The following is a 19,338-nucleotide window of genomic DNA, read 5'->3' on the forward strand; positions in this document are numbered from 1 at the left end:
CCCCACCCGCGCCTGCGCACTGCGCGCTGGGGCCCCCGGGTTCCCCGAGGCGGCTGGCACTTGTCGGCGCTGGAGACGGGTCCCGGAGCCTTACCCGAGAGGTGAGGGCAGCTGGCTTCGACGGAGAGGGAGTGGGGGACGGCGCCCAGGGCGTAGGGAGCGGCACGGCGGTGCAGTCACTGCACCTCAGGGGATGAGGGAAGGATGCCCAGTGCAACTAAACCTATGGCTCCCACCCGCGAGCCCCCGCTGGCTCGCCTACCGCCCGGAGATCGCCCACTGAACTCCACACTTCAGTATCGTCCCCTCCCGCAGCAGCGGGAGCCATCTCCTAATGGTCTCCATTCCTGACAGGGTCACCCCCCTCCCTGCGGGGACGCGGTAACAGCACCACCGTCTCCCCGGCAGCGGCCCCTGCTTTCCTGCCACCTGTTACGCCTGCTCACAAACCCTACTTTCAAAAAGTCTCTCAGCTCCCTCTCGCCCCCCTCCAGGCCTCTAACACAGCCCTGCCGACAGAAAGGGAGGCCTGTCCCCGGGGCGGACGGCGCTCACCCTGTTTCTGCTTCGCCTACTATTGCGAGCACCGCCGCGCTCCTCGGCGGCCTTTCCTTAACGCCCGCAATCTCTCCCTGCGTGATGCGCTACTGCTGCCCGCACACCCTGCGCGGCCGGGCGGGGGAGCGGCCCGCCTCCCCAGCGCGGCTGTGGGCGGGGAAGCCCGGCCCTGCGGCGCGCCCATTGGCCGAGGCGGTGGGCGCTGCGCCCCGATTGGCCCCGCGGGCAGCCGCCGCTCCCCCGGCCCCGCGGGTATTTCTGGTCGCCGGCGGAGGGTCGCGGTGTGGATGCAGGGTGCTCCCTCGTCGCGCGGGTAAGTGCGGGCGGCGGCTCGCGGACGCCAACAGCCACGGCGAGAGCGGGGTGCGGGGGACGGGACGACGCGACACGGGCGAGCCGCAGTGCAGCCGGGGAGAGGCGTGCGAGGCCCCGGCGGCAAGGGCGGCTGTCCCCCGCCCTTTGCTCCCGGGCTGCCGTCGGGAGCTTCGGCGGCGATCGCCCGGCCGGTCGGGTGTGACACGGAGAGGGAATTGTTAGTAGGCGGCGGGGTTAAATGTAGTCAGAACGCAGGCTGGAAGGAGCCCGAATTTAGCCGTGGAAGGCAGGCCGGAGCCCGGGCAGGACCGAGGCACAGCTGCAGATACGGCCCCTTTTGTCCAGAGGTGCCTACGGACTGCGATCTTATTGCCGTTACCCAAGGGAAGGCAGGAAGGACAGCAAAATGGGGTTTCCATCCTCCACCACTTCAGTTGCCAGTTTGTCAATGGCAGGACGAGCTCTGTATCCCAGTATTGATCTTTGTAATGCCTTTTCCACTAAAGGTACTGACTTCCCCTTTTTCAGTGTTTCCCTGCTCGCGTTTGTTGCATTACGATATTGCTCTGTAACCACCTCTTTGGCTGGTTCTCTGCCACCGCTCCCAAGTCATTTCCCAGTCTGGCTGCTTTAAGACACAGGAAGATTGGAGTACAACCCAAACCAGACTAACTTTATGCCCATAGGCAAGTTCTTCCAGCTTTCCTCACCAATGTCACATTTAACTGTTTGCCTTAGTGTCACTACTGCATACTCAAATGTAATCTGTATCCCATGCACGTCAAAATCCTCAAAGCCCTCACTTTAAACATCATAGCATTTGTAACTCTGATTTGCTTCTCACATATAGAATATGCCACTCAGTCGCTGAGGGAAATGGCATACATTCAGAGGAAGCCATGTATAGAGAGTCCTTCACCCTGATGCTTGGATAGGTTCTACCACCCTTTTTTAAAAAGTTACAGATGCAAGTGGACTTGCATCTCACCACTGATGTTCTCAGCCTGGACCGTTCCTCGGACATAACTTCACATGCTATTTCCACTGCGAGACACGAACCTGCAGCACAGCGAGGAGACGGTAACAGGTCTGCAGAGACTATATATCAGAACTGTATCAGCCACTCTGTCATCACAGAAGTCTTGTACTGCCTAGGTTCTCTCAGTCATATCAGTAAGTGACCCGTGTCTGCTGCTGCACAGATTGCTTGACTTCACCCTGAAAATTTGATCATGGGAACTAAAGCATACCATAGAAAAAACCCCTAATTTCTTTCCAATAATTCTCCATTTAAAGTGACTTGAGATCCAGTCCATTTTCAGAGTAAGCAAGTGGGGAGACAAGTAGCACCTGTAAACAGGCCCCTGGAGCTTCCTTTGGTTTCCACTCACGCTCTTGGTGATGGGGAATACCTCTGCACCAACAAAAGGTGAAAATCCACATACAGGATCTTAGTCTTGCAGAGTACAGGCAAACACACAGGTCCTCATTCCCATATCCCTGCTAAGCAAGGGAGTGGTAATGCTACCGGTACCCTAAATGCTGTGAAAAGGGGTTCAAAGGAAAAAAACTGCAAGTTTGCATAGGTAAGGGTGATTCAGCTTTGAGTTATTTTTTACAACTTAGTGCACTGTCTTAATTTGCCATTTTTTTTAATTAAGCACAGAAGTTGTATTCTGTTCTAATGATTAGCATTCTAGAACTGTCAGAGCTAAAAATAAAATGTTATTGTTTGCTGGAAACACTTTTCCTTCCTACTTATCCAATTTTGCCAACGTTCATGAAAAATTTAAGAGTTACTTTTCACCAGTTCAGTCCAAAAACTACTTAACATTGTTTGTTTGGTTCCCCTCCCCCCCCCCCTCCTTGTCCTCAGAATGACTCAGTGGTATCAGCTACAGCAACTTGATTCCAAGTTTTTGGAGCAAGTTCACCAGCTATACGATGACAGCTTTCCTATGGAGATCAGGCAGTACCTGGCACAGTGGCTGGAAAACCAGGACTGGTAAGCATAGAAATTGGCCTTCAGGCTGTGTGATATGCAATGTTCTCATACATGCAGTTACAGGCCGCAGAAGAATACCTGGGAAGCAAGCTGCTAGGTGAACCCTTGCTGATAGGATGCTTCAGTAGCTGTGTTGGTGCTATAGCCTGTGTTCCTGCCCCTCTTCAAGGCTTTCTAGAGGGGCCTGACACCTAGAGCAACAAATATACTCTCTCGTATTTCTTTTGGTTGGTTGGTAACAAAAGCAGCTGTTTTAAAACCAATCATTTACTGCCTTGGCAGCTCAGTCTCACTGTTGCAGACTTAGAAGTTCTGCCAAGATTTCTTTGGCGTGTCTTCTTGTAAAAGAGCGGTACAACGTGCACATGCATCAGGTTCAGTTTAGCTTCTTGATGTGCGTGGAATGAGTTAAGTTGCACAGAATGTGGTAAGAATAATACAAAGAAAAACATTTCTGTATCAAGGAAGGTCAAGTCAAAGTTGAGAGAATGAAACTGGCTTATGTTTCAGGGTATTTCTTACTACTTGCATATACTACAACTAGAGTTGGGCATTAAAAATAAAGTACTCCTGTATGCATTTCTTGAACACTGTACTGAAAGCATATTTAACGCAAGCATGCCTTAAATTATTCTAGGGAACATGCAGCCAACAACATATCTTTTGCTACGGTGTTATTCCATGACCTGCTGTCACAGCTTGATGATCAATTTAGTAGATTCTTGATAGAAAACAACTTTTTGCTGCAACACAACATAAGGAAAAGCAAACGAAATCTTCAGGTATGCCTGGGTTATATGCCTATACATTTGCTTGGATTGCTTCAGTAACACAATTGAATGCCTGTAAAGAAACTACCCTGCTATGAGGTACTTCTGCAAAGAATGTGTGAGAATCCTAATTTAAAAGCCAGAATTAAAATGTTGCTCCATTTTTGTTTTAATTGGCTACAGTTAGAAAGTTACAGTTTTGTCATCAGTACAGTTACATTTTCTGAGAACTCTAGGAAAGAGAAAGTTGTCATTTGTAAGGTGTTTACATAGAAGTATTTAGAGTGCTTACTTCAATATACTTTCATTTACCCTCCACCCCTTCCCCAGCCGGTTTCCTCAAGTGTACCAATAAACTGCAGAAGAAACACACAGGCAGAAGTCTTTCCCATGAAACTGCAGAACTACCATTAATAGCAAAGGACATGTCATTACACAGCACTTCCGTGCATAATATTGTACGGACAAACAAAAGGGCCAGAGCAATTGGTAGTGAGTGGCAGTGCAGAACATATCCTTAGTGGACTCAATTACTTTCATTAGTCAGTCTTCCCCTCCTCCCTGTAGGGCTCTGTGCCAGGGGATCCTCCGTAGAGTCACCTTCCCCACAGCCTATTTCCAACACACCTAGCTTCTCCTCACCCCAAGTCAGTAACGAGGCCACTGTTTTCTGAGGAGAACAGAACATGACCAGGCTATGCTTATCTGATAGTAACTATAGATCAGCACTGAAAGATTGGTCAAGAAGGCTGGTACAGCTCAGTGACCCTGCCAGGGCAGCACAGTCCTTGGTGGAGCAGGGCAGTACACAATCCAGAGCATGTTTCAACTTAGTATGCATGTAAAGCAATAAGGTTGAATTTGTATCCACAGCCTTGTGTTCATAAATGGCAGCTAACATATCTCCTTCACATCACTGAAGAGCTGTACCTGTCAAACTAGAACAACCACCCTTCAAAACCAGCAGCTACACTTCAAAGGTGTGGGAGGGTGGCTCTCAAGAGAGGATGAGCTCTCTTCTAGGTCTGTAGGGTAGTATCTCCCTTATCCCAGTAGTGTCTCTGACCCTTTCCTGTTGTTTTGTGCCAAGTCCCACCTCTTCGTATGCTAATGAACTAAAATAGAACCTTCCAGGAGATGGTTGCAGCTTATGACCAATGTGTGCCTCAAGGCTCATGCACAGTCACCGGCTAATCTTTTTGCCAATCACTTTACTGAAGGACAGGAAGTTATAGATATGAACTTTAACAATAGACTGTCTTTAATGCCAGGATAACTTCCAAGAAGACCCAATACATATGGCAATGATCATCTACAACTGCCTGAAAGAAGAGAGGAAAATACTGAACAGTGCCCAGCTGTCAAATCAGGTAACACTCTTGGAATGTCTACTGCAGTTGTATCTACCCTTTGCTATTATTTGGGACAGAATGAGAGGAAGAAGACAAAGATGAAACAGGCTGTCCTCTCTCTGCCCAACAATATGTTTATTTTGTCTTCAAGAGTGAACACTGATACATACCAGCTGGACAGTGTGGCTTGTTTGTGCAAAAATAGTTTGTATTCCTCGAGCAATGTAAAAGCTACCCTTTTTTTAATGCTTCTGTAGTATAGCCTGATGTGCTCATCAGATTATTACAATCTAAAAATTATGCTTGGCTTAATTCTGCAGCAATATTTTAGTTTTTTACTTCTGCATTTTACTCCTGAATTTACATCATTCTCCTTCCCAGTTATCTCCCAGTAGTTCTTTCTATTTTTGGTTTTGTTTTGTTTTTTTTTCTTTTTAAGATGACCATTTCTTTCCTCTGAATCATAGGTAAAGCCACATTCCTCTTCCTCATCTGTCCTCTGACTTTTCATCCTTTTGTTTTTTTCTTTGTAATGAGAAATGTTTTGCAATAAAAAAATTCTGCAGTTGGAAAAGGCCTGCAAACTATATAGCTACATGTGATCCACTTATGCAATAAAGTGATGACTGACCAACCACATGAAGTTCTGATACTGAAATCCTTCCCTCTAGGGCAGGTTTTCAAATGCTTTTTGGCAGAGTGGGAATAGCACTCGGGCATAGGCTTTCAAAGGGCCTAACACAGCTATATCCAAAACAGCTCCTCTAAAAAGGTGACTCCGGCAGAGCCCTTGTAGCTGCAGCGCAGCTGTTCAGTTTCTGTTCTGGCACATGACAAAGCACTCAACTGCCTTTCCAGCATGCAATATATTTAGGTTAAAAAGGGAAATAAGTCCTCCTATACTTACTGTTGGCACTAGGTACAACACCATACCCTACCTCTGCTTTCTGGTAAGTGCCCTCATTTCCCAAAGCTGACAAGATAAAAATATAGAACAAGCACAGTTACAATCATCCTAAAAACAAAAGGAGAATCCCAAGTGTATGCTCAGATTACCTTAATAGTCTGACTTACATATATGATAGGGGACTTTTGGCTGTTTACCAAAATAAATACTTCAGATGACCTTAGCTTAAGTTAAAGCGTTAATTAGAACAACACATTCTTGACTGTCCCACATTGGAGGAACAGTTTCTAACACCAGTAGTACTGTTGATGTGTGGAATGAGAAATCCCATCTTTTAAATTACTGCAACATTTCAAGTGATGTCATGCAGTAAACTTCCTGAATGATATTGAGTTAATCTAAAATGTGCTTGAATCCCTGTAGGAAAGAAATTGCATGCCAGGCTACCCCATTTGCCTGTACACAGGCCTGTCTTGTTCTTGCTCTTAACCCATTTGTCCCCATATCCTGTATGGATGAATTTAATACTTGATGTAGATGCCATACAGCCTTCAAGGTTGTTTTCTTGAAATACATTTACTAGGTACATGAAGCTAAGCAGTCAAAAGAACGGATTTGTGCAGAGAGAAAACAAAGTATGTTTACAGTTTGTATTGCTATGATTAAAAATGCCTGTTGTGTGGTGATGATGCATTTTTTTAAATCTCCCTTGTTTCTTGCAAGTTCACCTGAGTTCAATTTTATATTATAAAACCTTAGTATGATTTATCAGAACAAACCACGCTTCATCAGGTGGTTTGTCAACAAAAGCCACTAACTTATATTAATGAAAAATCTATTCACTGTTATGGGTCGCTCTGGTTTGACTTCTGTTCTGCTTGCTTCCCTCAGATGGAAGTAGGGAGCCTACAGAACACCATGATCGGGATGCTGGACAAGCAGAAAGAGCTTGATGCAAAAGTTAAGGCTGTAAAAAACAGCGTTATCGTAAGTATAGCATAACTATTTATAGTAGCATTTGTTGATTCACACGTGTTGACAAGCTTTCAGTACATAACACTTTCTAAAATGACAGATAAAAGTAAGGTAATAATTCGGTTTTCAAGTCCATAACCAGCGATTGTCTGAAAACAGAAAACAATTACTTGTCAGCAGCACCATAAAACAGATTGGTACTTAACTGGTTTAGCAAGATCAAATTTCTTGTGCCTAAGTTTCAGCAACAAGAACATTCTACCCATCTGAAATACTAGCAATTGAGGGAAAACTTTCGAAGTCATATACTGAGCAATTTGTTAACTAAAAGATAGATTTTCATTTAGCGTCTAGATGTTTATTGTCTTAACAAATACTGTCATGACACAAAGCTTTTCACCAAGCAATACCTAAGAATTTGAAAGTTTATTTAAAATGCTGTGTGCTGTTGCAAGGTTTTCCACTGTAGCCTAGGTTCTTCTAAACTCTGTGAACTTATATGGCTAGACATTGAGGGCTTTTCCATATTTTATAATTAACAGATTTTACTTAGATGAGAAGAGGGAGGAACAGTGAATAATAAGGTGATTTAAGTTTAGGATATTTGCTGTTAGGCAGTTCCAGGAAACAGCATTGCTACAAAACTAGACTTCATCTCTGTAAAGGGCTGGTACCATGCAGTTCTTAATCAGAAGTAGTCTTGCATTACATGAGAGTATTGAATAATCGTGGCCACATTCATTTGTGCTTTATAGGACGTGGAGCAAGACATCAAGACATTAGAAGATATGCAAGATGAATATGACTTTAAATGTAAAACCTTGCAGAACAGAGGTGAGTAATTTATCAAGGACATATAGTTTGTAAGAGTAAACTCTGCTGTCTTATATCAGGAAACTAAACGTAACGATATGCAGCCAAACTTACTGGTGATGTCCCTTCTTCATTAGTTCTGCTTTATGCTGAAACCTACGAAAATGCATTATCTACATCCATCTGTTCTTACAAAAGAGAGCCTCTTTGTTAACATAGCATTCCTGCATTCCTTTGTCCCTTTGCTTCTAGAAATAGCAAATCCTATAGACGCTGTGACCATTCAATCATACACCTAAATAGTTAAATTTGGGCTTTTCTCTGCCATCTCATATTTCACAACTGCCTTCCTGCTTCAAGTTTTGTAGACTCTTGCTTACTGAGGGAAGCACAGGCAGCTGTAGTTCACGCTGATTTCATTATATAGTTCTGTCCCTCTTTTTGACTACTTTGTTCTAGAAAAGGCTTCAGTTTCCCACACAAATTGGCTGTTGACTGTCCCTCAGAAAAGGGACATGTTCAGAAGATACGAAGGGGAGCATTGAGCCATGATGTTTTGTACTTGGAGGCAGGTAGCACTTCAGTGAGGCGATGGGAACCTCTAACTTAAGGGCAGTGGGCAGCAGAGGTAGTAGCGAGGGTGACTCTGTAGGATCTGTCAATCTGGGCCACCCTCAGGAGGCTCCAAACATCCTCAGTGAGCTTCTGTTGCCAGGTTAAGGAATATGAATGATTCATGTCTGAAGTCAGCATGAGAACAAATTGCTCAGTGTGTGTCTTTACACAATATAATTATTTTAAATCAGGTTCTTGCTCTAAACCGCAAGCAAACTCACACTTCAGTTAATTCGCTGGGATAGTGGCTTTTCCTTGCATTAGTGCTTTATATGTGGACTGTCCTCTCAGAAGGGGAAAAGAAGGAATAAAAAAAAAAAATAATCTATGAGGCAGCAAATGTTTCCTCCCTTAAGCTTTAAAGACACTTGCCATTAGTCAGGCAGGTCCCCTCTTCCCTCCAGTGTTTCCCCACCCATACTTCAGCACTCCTTCAGCCTCACCTTCACAATCTGGACTTATTTTACAGAGCATGAGTCCAACAGCGCGTCACAGGAGGAATATAAGAAAGAACAGATGAATCTCAACAAGATGTTTTTATCACTTGACCTCAAGAGAAAGGTAGCAGTCAAGTTTTTCAGAAGGCAACAGCATACGCTTCATTTTGAACGTTTGTTTTCATTGGGTTGACATAACTCATACTATAGAAGAAAACTTTTCTACTACTGTCAGCTGAACTAAGATCTCATTCTTTGCATCATGACTGAAAATCTAGAATCTCTGAATGCAGTTTTATTTCTCTTCTAGCAGCCTTTATCAAACTGTCAGGCAAAGCTAAAAGAACAATGAGAGGGAAAAGGTGTCATATCAATAGCCATGTTCTTGAAGAAAACACCAATTAAGAAACTTGGAGCTGTATTAGAGTACATGTATGTATATATGAGCTAAATGTGCTCACTCTTGTTGCAGTGCTCAAGTCTACAGCAAGCCCTGGGTCATCCCAGATACACACTTCGGGCATACATGGATGCGAGACACTGGCTCTTCAGAATTCAGTGATACTGAATATGCTTTGTCTCTCCATTGTTCCTCTACTTAATCTAGTAATTACTCCAGCTAAAAAGAACCAGGTGTTTTTAGAAAACATCCTCTGTTGACAGAAACTATTACTTTGAGGTCCTTGCAGAGTTTTGCAAGACAGATCGCATTGGCTAAAACAATACTTAGTTTTCCTGTATGAAGTGTTTTTAATAAACAGCATAATTTAATATTTTCTGTAGGAAGTGGTGAACAAGATAGTACAGCTGCTGAACACCACAGAGCACACACAGAGTGCTCTTATTAATGAGGAGCTGGTGGAGTGGAAACACAGGCAACAGACTGCATGCATTGGTGGCCCACCCAATGCCTGTCTTGATCAGCTGCAGAACTGGTAAGTCTCTAGTCAAGGACTGCATTGGACAGGAACTTGAAGTGTATCATGTGGGAAAAGCCCATCTGTGAAATGCACTGATTATTACACGTTTTCATTCTGGCACAGCTTAACTACGCTGCATTGATTTTATCACCCCACCACATTTCCAATGAGCAAGAAGTGTTCTCTGTGCACTGGCTAGTCCTTAGGGACAGTCGCCTGGCTGGTGTCTCAGCACTATTACAACACAAAATCATGCTAGAAGTAATAAGATTGTCTAATTGTAGGTTCACCATTGTTGCTGAAAGTCTACAGCAAGTTCGTCAGCAGCTCAAAAAGCTTGAGGAACTGGAACAGAAATTTACCTACGACCCTGATCCCATCACAAAAAATAAACAAGTTCTGCAGGACCGAACACACAGTCTTTTCAAACAACTCATCCAGAGGTAACAGACAAGAAGGATCTTTTTGTGTTTGCGTGAATAAATGGATGGGGAACACCTTCCTTTCTGTTCCCTGCACACTAACTTTACGTCTGAGGTTTTCCCAATTTTGTAACAAACATTAAACTAAATGACTATTTTTGAGATTCACCCTGTCTAGGATTTTCACAGGTTTAGGTCCAGGGAAAGGGTTTGTGATCAGGATTCATTTAAGTTAGCAGGAGTTATGCTACAATATGCACTGGTTACAGAATCAAACTCCTAGTTTGTTAATCCATTTCTTGCTTTAAGATTCAGCCCTGCAAAGTTCAAGTAAATGAGGGCAAGAAATGCTCCACACCAAGCTATGCCCAAGGTAAATAAATACACACTGGATTCTCCAACCCTTTGTCTCTGGACACATCTTCTTTGTCTCCAGCATAGTGAGGCCAGCCCTATCTCTGTGCCATCTCTATGAGGCAAGTTACTGTAGCTGGTGGTTGCCCCATATAAGATCAGAGTCCCATTCTGTAAACCTACAGTGGACAGAAATTCATGCTGCGGGTGGCTTGAAACTAGCAGATAAGAGCAGGGGCTTAGCAGGAAACACCCTGTGTGGGGGACTAGAACCCAAGGTTTCCAGGGTCCCATTGACTACTAATCTTCCAGTGAAAAACACAGGTACTGCTTTTCAAAGTGAAGGCAATTGTGGAAGTCCAGCTACTGTTTAGCTATCTTACCTGTGAGTATCGTAGAAGTAAAGCCTCCACGCTACCTAGGACTCGGTAACAATAGAAATACCTCAGGATTTACATCTACAGAGACCAGTGCTACACAAAAGGTGCCCAAGATGGCAACAGTTTGGCGTGCATCAGAACAGGTTAGCCTTGGCAGTTTGCTTCCTGGGGTTAAGCTAGCCGTCATCAAATCCCTAACTAGCTTATCTAGCTCTTGGGCACATATTGTTACATAGCACTGTAACCATAAGAACTTAGCAAACCCAGGGAACGGCAAACGAAGCAACACTCCTCACTTGGATTATGCTATTTACATCACAGTGTTTACGTGCGGTTGATTTCATGGAGGTCTGAGGTAGCACCCTCCTTCCTCTAGCCATCAATGTAGTTCAGGAGAAGCCAAACCTTACAAAATCACTCCATACTTGCAATATTTCTAGCCCCATTGATACAAGTGAAAAAAACCAACACAAAGGTCTCTGTATAGATCAAAACTGAATTAGTAAAGTGTACAGCACTACTGGTAAATCACCATTCTTTTAAAGTTCACTTTTTATGTAATTTCTTATTCCTTAAGGACAACACTGATAAATCAAAATGCTTTTAATCTGTTCTTTCCTTAGCTCCTTTGTGGTAGAGAGGCAGCCTTGCATGCCAACACATCCTCAGAGGCCATTAGTCCTGAAGACAGGAGTACAGTTTACTGTAAAGCTGAGGTATGTTTTCCCCTTCTTGTTTTGTGGTAAGTTTTTCTTGTCATTGGCTTTCTACATCTGAAAGGGTTGCACCTCTTACAATATAGCCTAAGTGCTGAGGTCAGGAAAAGGAAAGTACCATGCGGCAGGGGGATGTCTTCTAGCAAAGTTCAACTTGCATTTAGCTTTTACCCTTTACCAGAAGCGTGGAGTACTGAGCGGACAAGAAACACAACCTAACAACAGAACATATACATGCAGACCACTTTGTCATGCAAAATAACAACTCATTTGCCTATCTAGTTTCCTCTTTAAATCAGGACATGGGATCAGTGTCCACAGACCTTGCTAATTCATCCTGTCTTCTGCAGCTGGAGTAATTCTAAAAAACCTTCTCTTTCCAGATTGCTGGTGAAATTGCAGGAATTGAACTACAACTTGAAAGTGAAAGTGTTATTTGATAAGTACGTTGCATTTTTCTCATCCCTGTGTATGCTAATGGTGAGCAAGTCCCCACATTCAGAAATCCAAAAGGCAGTCATATTCCAAGTGTTGAGTTAGCCAGGAGCAGGCTGGTTCTCCATGGCAGTAGGTTCAGCCTCCCTTTTTCTTACCCATGCCCTCGCTCTAAATCTCTCTGCCATAAGAGTCATGTCACAAAGTACAGAAGTCCTCTGCATTTGCTTTAACGGCAGGGAAAGAAATGTTATAGGCTATCTAGAATAGCAACGGTGGCTGTAGTGTCATGAAAGGGGGTTGTGCTTTTAAGAAAGCAGGTGAGTTTTAGTCTTGCCATTCAAGTCTTTATGGGGCATTCTGTTCACTTGAAACAGCTCTGGCATCCAGAAACTTGCAGAGTCAGGGAAAGGAAAGCAAATTCTCAGAGCTGAGGCTCTGAGAAGGACACTAGATATAATGCAGCTCAGTAAAATCCAGAGTGGTAGGAAAACAGATTCAAGTGATGCAGCAATTTATTCAAGAAGTTGTATGGTTTGGAAGCAAATTTAGAACATTACTATACAATTTTTTCCTCAGAGCAAGAGTTATAGCCTATGTAGTAAAAGGAAGGACTTGCTTTGGTTATAAAGCCCCCATAGGAAAACTTACACCTCTGTAAAAGATAGCCTGTGTAGCACAGTATTTATTTTGGCTGCTTGAACCAATTGACTCCCCTTTTGCACAAAAGATTTCACAGAATCGTTTTACCAGTATTCAGTCAGCTGCTAAAACACAAAAAACATGGGCGCCTGTGGCAGAATCTTTAAAAGATTTGTCTTTTTTTTTTTTTGACAGAGATGTAAGTGAGAAGAACTCAGTCAAAGGGTACGTGACATTACAGTTTGATATATTAATATTGGGTTCTTTCAATGAATCAGAGACTCATTCTTTTCTCTCTCTTTGTGAAGGTTCAGAAAATTTAATATTTTGGGAACAAACACAAAAGTAATGAATATGGAGGAATCTACTAATGGAAGTCTAGCAGCAGAATTCAGGCACTTGGTAGGGGAATTTCTTTTATTGACACATCCATTTAATTGTGTGGCTAGAGGGTGTGGTAGGAAGAAGACAAATTGCTTTTGTTATTGAAGTCATTGTTTACTTTTGTGTAAGAGGAACTGTGAACATCTCTCCTCCTTTGTTCTTCCCTTTTTGAAATCTTTGGCCTGTTTCAACTGAAATGCTATTGCTTTTGTCACTGAAATAGGGCCAGAAAGGCAAGACTATTTGCTGCCATACAGCTTATGATGCAATGAGTTCTTCGGAGGAAAAAGAAAAAGGCTAGAAATGCTGGTTTGGGCCTTTCAGAGGAAGGCCCATAGGTAGAAAAGCTTGGAGTAGTCTAAAGAGCCTTGAAACTGGAAGAGGCAAATTATCTAGGAGGGAGCAGCTGCAAGAAGTTCAGTGCCTTCACCAGACTATACGACACTTATCTCACAACTTGCAGGTCAAATCAGATTGGTTTCACCTTTACAACAGGAAAGGAAAGATGCAAGTCCTGAATCAGTGAACACAGAATTCTCCCTCCCTCCCATCATTGTCCTGAATAGACACTGTCTGGAGTTTATTGTCCAGTTCAAGGGATACTTTGAGAAACTAGTATTTCATCTGATCCTCCCTAATTTCACAGTGCTTCAGTTCTTATAAGGCCTTTTACATAAAGGCATTACATCATAAGGGTGCAATATCTATTTTCATAGATGAATAGTTTATAGTAGTAGTTACCTATAGTTTAATCTTTTGGCTTCTGCAGCTTATAACCAAATAGGATCAGGCAGCAAGTTTGCATACAGTTGAACAACTAAAGCATGCAAACATTTTCATCTCCTACCATTTTCATTTGTAGCCAAGGTAAATGAATGACAGGTTTTTTTAATCTGTTTGCAGCAACTCAAAGAACAGAAAAATGCAGGAAGCAGAACCAATGAGGTAAGCGGTACTATTTTCATTTGGAAAGGCATTCAAGCATTTAAAACACCATTCTGCTCAGTGACATGAAGAAGCACACGGGATGGCGAACAGTAGGAGAGGAGTTCAGTGTTTCTAGGAAACAATCCATGTAGGAGGTGTCTACAAATGACAACTAGTACCAGAATGGTGCTCCTGTGGACTCTCCCCTATTGGTACCTAGCTTTAAAAGGACATTCTGGCAAGGATACTTTTTTTGTGGCCTCAGGGCAGGAGCCAAAAGAAAAAAAAAAAGCACCTAGAGTTCCCATTCTAACAGGCATTTTCAGGAAGTTGGCATTGTCACCTGGGTTTGACCTGTAAACTGTATCTGAGGTGCAGAGCAAGCAGCCTTGGGCAGAAAAGGTTTCTCCCGATGATAAATCCACTTACCTTCCCCCCAAGCAATTTTCAGTCCCTGAAAGGATTTTGGTTTTTTATTACTTTTTTTTCTTTCTTTAAAGGGTCCTCTCATTGTAACAGAAGAACTGCACTCTCTGAGTTTTGAGACACAGCTCTGCCAGCCTGGCTTGGTAATAGACCTAGAGGTATGTCTTAGATGAAACAGATGGACTTAAATTCCTGTATGACACTCATGCTGACAATCTAAACTTCCTTTTATTTTTTTTTTTTTTTCAAAATTACTTGGATGTCAAACACTTCCAGTTATTTCAAAATATATGAATAACAGTTCACAACATCTTTGTATATACACATACAGTGAGGATGCCATCAAGCCTCTGGGTAGATAAGAGTGGATGTGCTTTACAAAGTACCTGATAACCAACCCTGCTTTTTAAGCTCTCTAGGTATCAATTCCCATTTATTTCAGAAGCAATACGCTATGAACTCTGTTACTATCAGTGCTATCATAACTGACACTAATTGGAAGTCTTTATCAGACAAAAAAAAAATCACCCGAGTCTTTCTAGTACTTCATCATACCGACTTTTTCTCCCCTAGATATAAACCTCAAGTGAGAGTTAAGACCATGCAAGGAAGGAATTACAATGGAAATGTGTGTGTGTGTAATCTAAAGGACTGCAGTAGTGGTACAGGGTAGTCTGACATGTTTCTTTTCGCGTCCTTTTCAGACCACATCCCTTCCCATTGTTGTGATCTCAAATGTGAGCCAGCTTCCAAGTGGATGGGCTTCTATCTTATGGTTCAACATGCTGTCTATTGATCTAAAGGTACTTAAAAAAAAAATACCAGAAATACTGTGTGTCATTTTCAAGCACTGTCTATATACAAGTGGCAGCTGCATTTTTTCCATGTAGATGACTCTTAATAGCTTTCAGGTGGGGGAGGAGGGCAGAGAGGCACAGCGACTTCCCTGTCCTAAACAGAGCAATGTTTGAAACCCAAATATACTGAATACAACCTTTAATATCTGTATACAGTACACAGTGAGAAGCCAAATAAACATTTAAGAATTCAAATACAGTGCACTTGAGTAATCTAGGAATTTCGCCCATGGGGAGAAAACATGTCCAAAGCAAAGTCCCAGAGACTGCTTTTCATGGTAAAGAGTGCCTGTTAGAATAGCAGCCTGCTGTTCCAGGTATGTCTCATGCTGACATTGGTTCTTAAATCTGCATTCTATTTTGGCAATATACTTTTGTAAATTCATGTGGCATTCCAAAATTAGTGTTTATTAACTGTAGATTGTATTTTTCCCTTCCATTATAGAACTTATCCTTCTTTCTGAATCCACCTTGTGCAAAGTGGTCTAAACTTTCTGAAGTTCTGAGTTGGCAGTTTTCTTCTGTAACAAAGAGAGGACTTAATGCTGATCAGCTGAGCATGCTGGGAGAGAAGCTACTTGGTATGGTCTGCTTCCATTACTTTAAACCTTTTGGTTCTACTGAACAAGCAGATGGCTCATTTGAATTGAAGCTGATTCTACATCTTTTCTGCAATCTAAGTTTTCATTTCCTCTCACACCTTTTCCTACCTCATACAATATCACCTCAGAGCAATGAATGTTTTCCAGTTTTCAGAATGGTAGAGTTTGCAAATGAATGTCGGGTCATAAAAGAAACCTGCAGTTCTAACTTCGGAGTTCTGTGCATTAGGGTAGTGCAGACTGGGGCTACTTCTGCCTTTTGAAGAGCTACTGAAGTAGTACACATTTAGTCAATCTCTGAGGTGGCTCTTTCGTGGCATGTTTTGTTTTTGGGTTTGGTTTTTTTCTTAAGTCCATCTCCATTAATTTTAACTTATGCATGCCACCAAGTACAGTGGGGGCTTACTCTATCTGCATAAACACAGTTGCAACGTCAAAGTGCAAACATGGTCATACTATTAAGGATATCAAATTGAAAGTCTCCCAGTCCTTTGTGAAAGCCTAATCAGCTACCAGTTTTGTTTTCCAAACTCCTGATCAGTTTGCCTGATAGGCAGGGCCCTTGACAGAGCTGCTGAGTTTGCATACCAGACTCTAGGTAAAAAGTACTGTTGATTCAGTATATTCCACTAATCTTTACATTTTAGGAAGCATTTATATTTAAAGGGTTTTTACGTTAGTGGGTCTAGGTGGCAAGTACAGCATTCCAGTCTCTAATTCCCATCCTCTAATTTCCCCAAGACCTAGGATCTGACAAATAGCTTACGATTTAATAGAATACTTCACAGAATTCTGCAAGGAGAATAGTTTTTATTAGTCTAATTAACCATGATGAAGGCTAAGTGACCACTGTCTATTTTTATGCTCAACTTACATTTCAGACCTTCAGAGATTCTTTGTCAAGCTCTGGTAACAGTAGGGATGCTAAATCTTACCTCTACATCTAGAAGTATTTCACTACTGAAAAAAATCCAGGTAGCTGAAACGCTGCATGTTCATGATCCCATAGTGCAAGGGGACACAGAATCTAACAGGGTGCCAGGATACAGCTCACCTGCTGTTTTTGTGATGTGAAAGTTAACAGAATCTTGGTCTCTAACACTAGTAGCATCAGAAACAAACTCCCTAACCCAATTTATTTTTAGAGACATGAGGGAAAAGCAGCCTATTTCTGACTTTATTGAAGTCCATAGCACGATCTGTATGGAAAGAATTTGGCTCTGAATACAGTTGGTGTGCAAAGGTCTAGCTCCTGTAGTTGCAGCATAGGATTTTCTTTGTGGTTTTGATGTGGTTATGAGACACTATTGACATAAAAACAAGGTGGGGAAGTGATTGCAGCAGGAATAAGACGAGCCTGTGGTTGGGGCAAACCTAGGAATCGAGTTTCTTGGGCAAAGGCCTGCACGTCACCCAAATTGAGACAGGAAAGTGCTTGATCTCAGAATGACGATGTAGGGTCTGCCAAGCTCCTACAGAAAAGCTTATGAGTTGCAGTTTTATTGTTTTGCTGGAGAAGAAATATGCAAGACTCCAGTCTCCTTCCTGGAAGCATTTTGAAACTGGCAAGTGTTAGGTGTAGCACAGCAGAGAAGGTGTCAGAATGAGTTTGTTCCCATTACACAACGTCTGTTTAAATACATTTGGTCATTCTCATACAGTGAGATTCTCCAGAGGGGAGCTCTGCAAGCTCTCCCTGCGCTAGCTGTGAAAATACTGTAGCCTTGCATGTCTTTTCTTAGTCCAGCAGTTCAGAGTTGTAAACAAACATTCAAAACTTGGTGCTATAAGTACTTTCACTTTGGTCTTACTTAGTAACTTATAAAAATGACTGAAGTCAATTTACTCTGTTCAGGGCCAACAAGTGGAGGATCTCACGATGGGCTCATTCCTTGGACAAGATTCTGCAAGGTATGAACTCAGTTTAAAAATTGAGATGGAAGAGGGGGCTTTGTCTTTTTTGGCTTTTAGGTGCTTTCTTTTTCGATAGTGCACCCTAATTATGCTATAGCTTTTTGGTGGCGAGGTTAAAGGAGCAGTAGGAGGAAAAAGGGCTTGCAATAGCAAGAAGATGATGATTTTGAGATGGCTTTTATGCCATGTAAACTACATAGAAAAATGCATCTTTCAAACACAGTATCTTCATTATTATTAATGCAATTGCTATTAATAGAATACTTCTCCATTTTAACTATTACATAATGCATTAAAACACCCAGCAAGATGAGCGATTCCTCTCTGTCATAGTGAAGGACATTTCCCAGGCCAGGGGCAACAGGATTAGGGTGAGGATTAGCACAGGGCAGTCAAGAGGGTCAGTATAATAGCAGAAAGCCTCATCATGAGATTTCACAATCCTGGCTGCAGCAAAACAGGAGGACTTCTCACACTTTCTTTGGCTTTAGGCCCTAAACTGGTACAGATAAGCAGGAGATGACAGCAGAGAGAAGTGGAAGAGCAAAGCTCAGGTGACCTGCAAGCACTCAAGTTCATTAATACGAGTGTCTCACAAGGAATTGAAATCCAAGTCTGAACAGAAGGTGTCTCTAAGCTGTTCTGCTAGCCCCCACGGGATGGTTTGGATGTCCAAAAGCTCCAATAAGGACAGTGCCCAGGCAGGAACCAGAGCCTTTCTCTGCTCTTAGACCAGTGCTGTTGCACAAGAGGCAATGGATCACTTGTTTGTGGGTACTGAAGGCTCAGGCAGGCATTGCTCTCACACTGCCTCTTGCCTTAAGATTTAGTACATGCTTCGTTCCCAATAGTTTCTGTCCTTCTGGAGTAGAGAAGCAGAAAGGAAAAAAAAAAATAATCATGGAGAATACAGGGATAGTGGAAAGGAAGAAAAAGGGGAGAAAAATGCAAGAACAAATAGATGCTGGCAGGATTGAGAGCTTGCTTCCTTTCCACTTAACAAAAGCTGTGTTTCATTATCCTTGTTATCCCCTCTCACCCCTGCCTTTCCATATTCTGAATTTCAGGAAAATATAAATGATAAAAACTTCCCTTTTTGGCTGTGGATTGAAGGAATCCTGGAGCTTATTAAGAAACACCTCCTGTGTCTCTGGAATGATGGGTAAGACTTCAGTGAAGTTAACAAAGATGATGTCATTGCCTCAGACAATGACAGTTGCCTCCTCATGCCTCCTACTGCTAGACAGTAGGCTAGCAGTTGCCTCCTCATGTTGTGAAGCTGTTCATGCAGATACCTTGGATCCAGAGTGAAACTTGCAGCCAGAAGAATCAGAGACAAATTAATTCTAATAGCGAAGTAGTCTTTAATGAGGCAATTGCTTAAAACAAAAGCATCAGATAGCCAAGCTGTCCCATTTAAGTCAGAGACCAGGGCTTTGAACGTTAGGGGTTTTTTTTTGCCTCTGCTCCCGCTACAAATAGGTTCTTTTCACATCCTAGACAGAGCATCTTATGTGTTTGACATGGAAGAATAAACTGCAACAAAGTATAAATCATAAAAATGATCATCCATCTTAAAAAAAACAAAACCAAAAACCACAAGCAAACATTA

General features: G+C 42.5%; 1 protein-coding gene across 5 annotated transcripts in view; it reads left to right on the plus strand.

Annotated features, from left to right (window-relative positions):
- STAT1 (signal transducer and activator of transcription 1) overlaps window positions 1–19,338 on the plus strand; it is a 27,643-nt gene continuing 8,305 nt past the window's right edge. The window contains exons 1-20 of one of the 5 annotated variants that reach the window (XM_075093919.1): window positions 52–101; window positions 1,724–2,046; window positions 2,750–2,878; window positions 3,516–3,660; window positions 4,920–5,018; window positions 6,799–6,894; window positions 7,638–7,716; window positions 8,780–8,871; window positions 9,531–9,682; window positions 9,952–10,110; window positions 11,447–11,539; window positions 11,923–11,982; window positions 12,812–12,841; window positions 12,925–13,018; window positions 13,904–13,945; window positions 14,428–14,511; window positions 15,058–15,156; window positions 15,656–15,791; window positions 17,668–17,723; window positions 18,794–18,888. In XM_075093919.1, coding sequence (XP_074950020.1) covers window positions 2,751–2,878; window positions 3,516–3,660; window positions 4,920–5,018; window positions 6,799–6,894; window positions 7,638–7,716; window positions 8,780–8,871; window positions 9,531–9,682; window positions 9,952–10,110; window positions 11,447–11,539; window positions 11,923–11,982; window positions 12,812–12,841; window positions 12,925–13,018; window positions 13,904–13,945; window positions 14,428–14,511; window positions 15,058–15,156; window positions 15,656–15,791; window positions 17,668–17,723; window positions 18,794–18,888 — 1,739 coding nt within the window. In that variant the 5' untranslated portion in view covers window positions 52–101; window positions 1,724–2,046; window position 2,750. Of the gene's footprint in view, window positions 102–736; window positions 872–1,723; window positions 2,047–2,749; window positions 2,879–3,515; window positions 3,661–4,919; window positions 5,019–6,798; window positions 6,895–7,637; window positions 7,717–8,779; window positions 8,872–9,530; window positions 9,683–9,951; window positions 10,111–11,446; window positions 11,540–11,922; window positions 11,983–12,811; window positions 12,842–12,924; window positions 13,019–13,903; window positions 13,946–14,427; window positions 14,512–15,057; window positions 15,157–15,655; window positions 15,792–17,667; window positions 17,724–18,793; window positions 18,889–19,338 lie in introns of those variants that run through there. The other 4 variants (XM_075093918.1, XM_075093920.1, XM_075093922.1 and 1 more) reach the window with 4 other exon arrangements.

The sequence above is a fragment of the Phalacrocorax aristotelis genome, chromosome 5 (assembly GCF_949628215.1).
Source record: "Phalacrocorax aristotelis chromosome 5, bGulAri2.1, whole genome shotgun sequence".
NCBI classification, from domain to species: domain Eukaryota; kingdom Metazoa; phylum Chordata; class Aves; order Suliformes; family Phalacrocoracidae; genus Phalacrocorax; species Phalacrocorax aristotelis.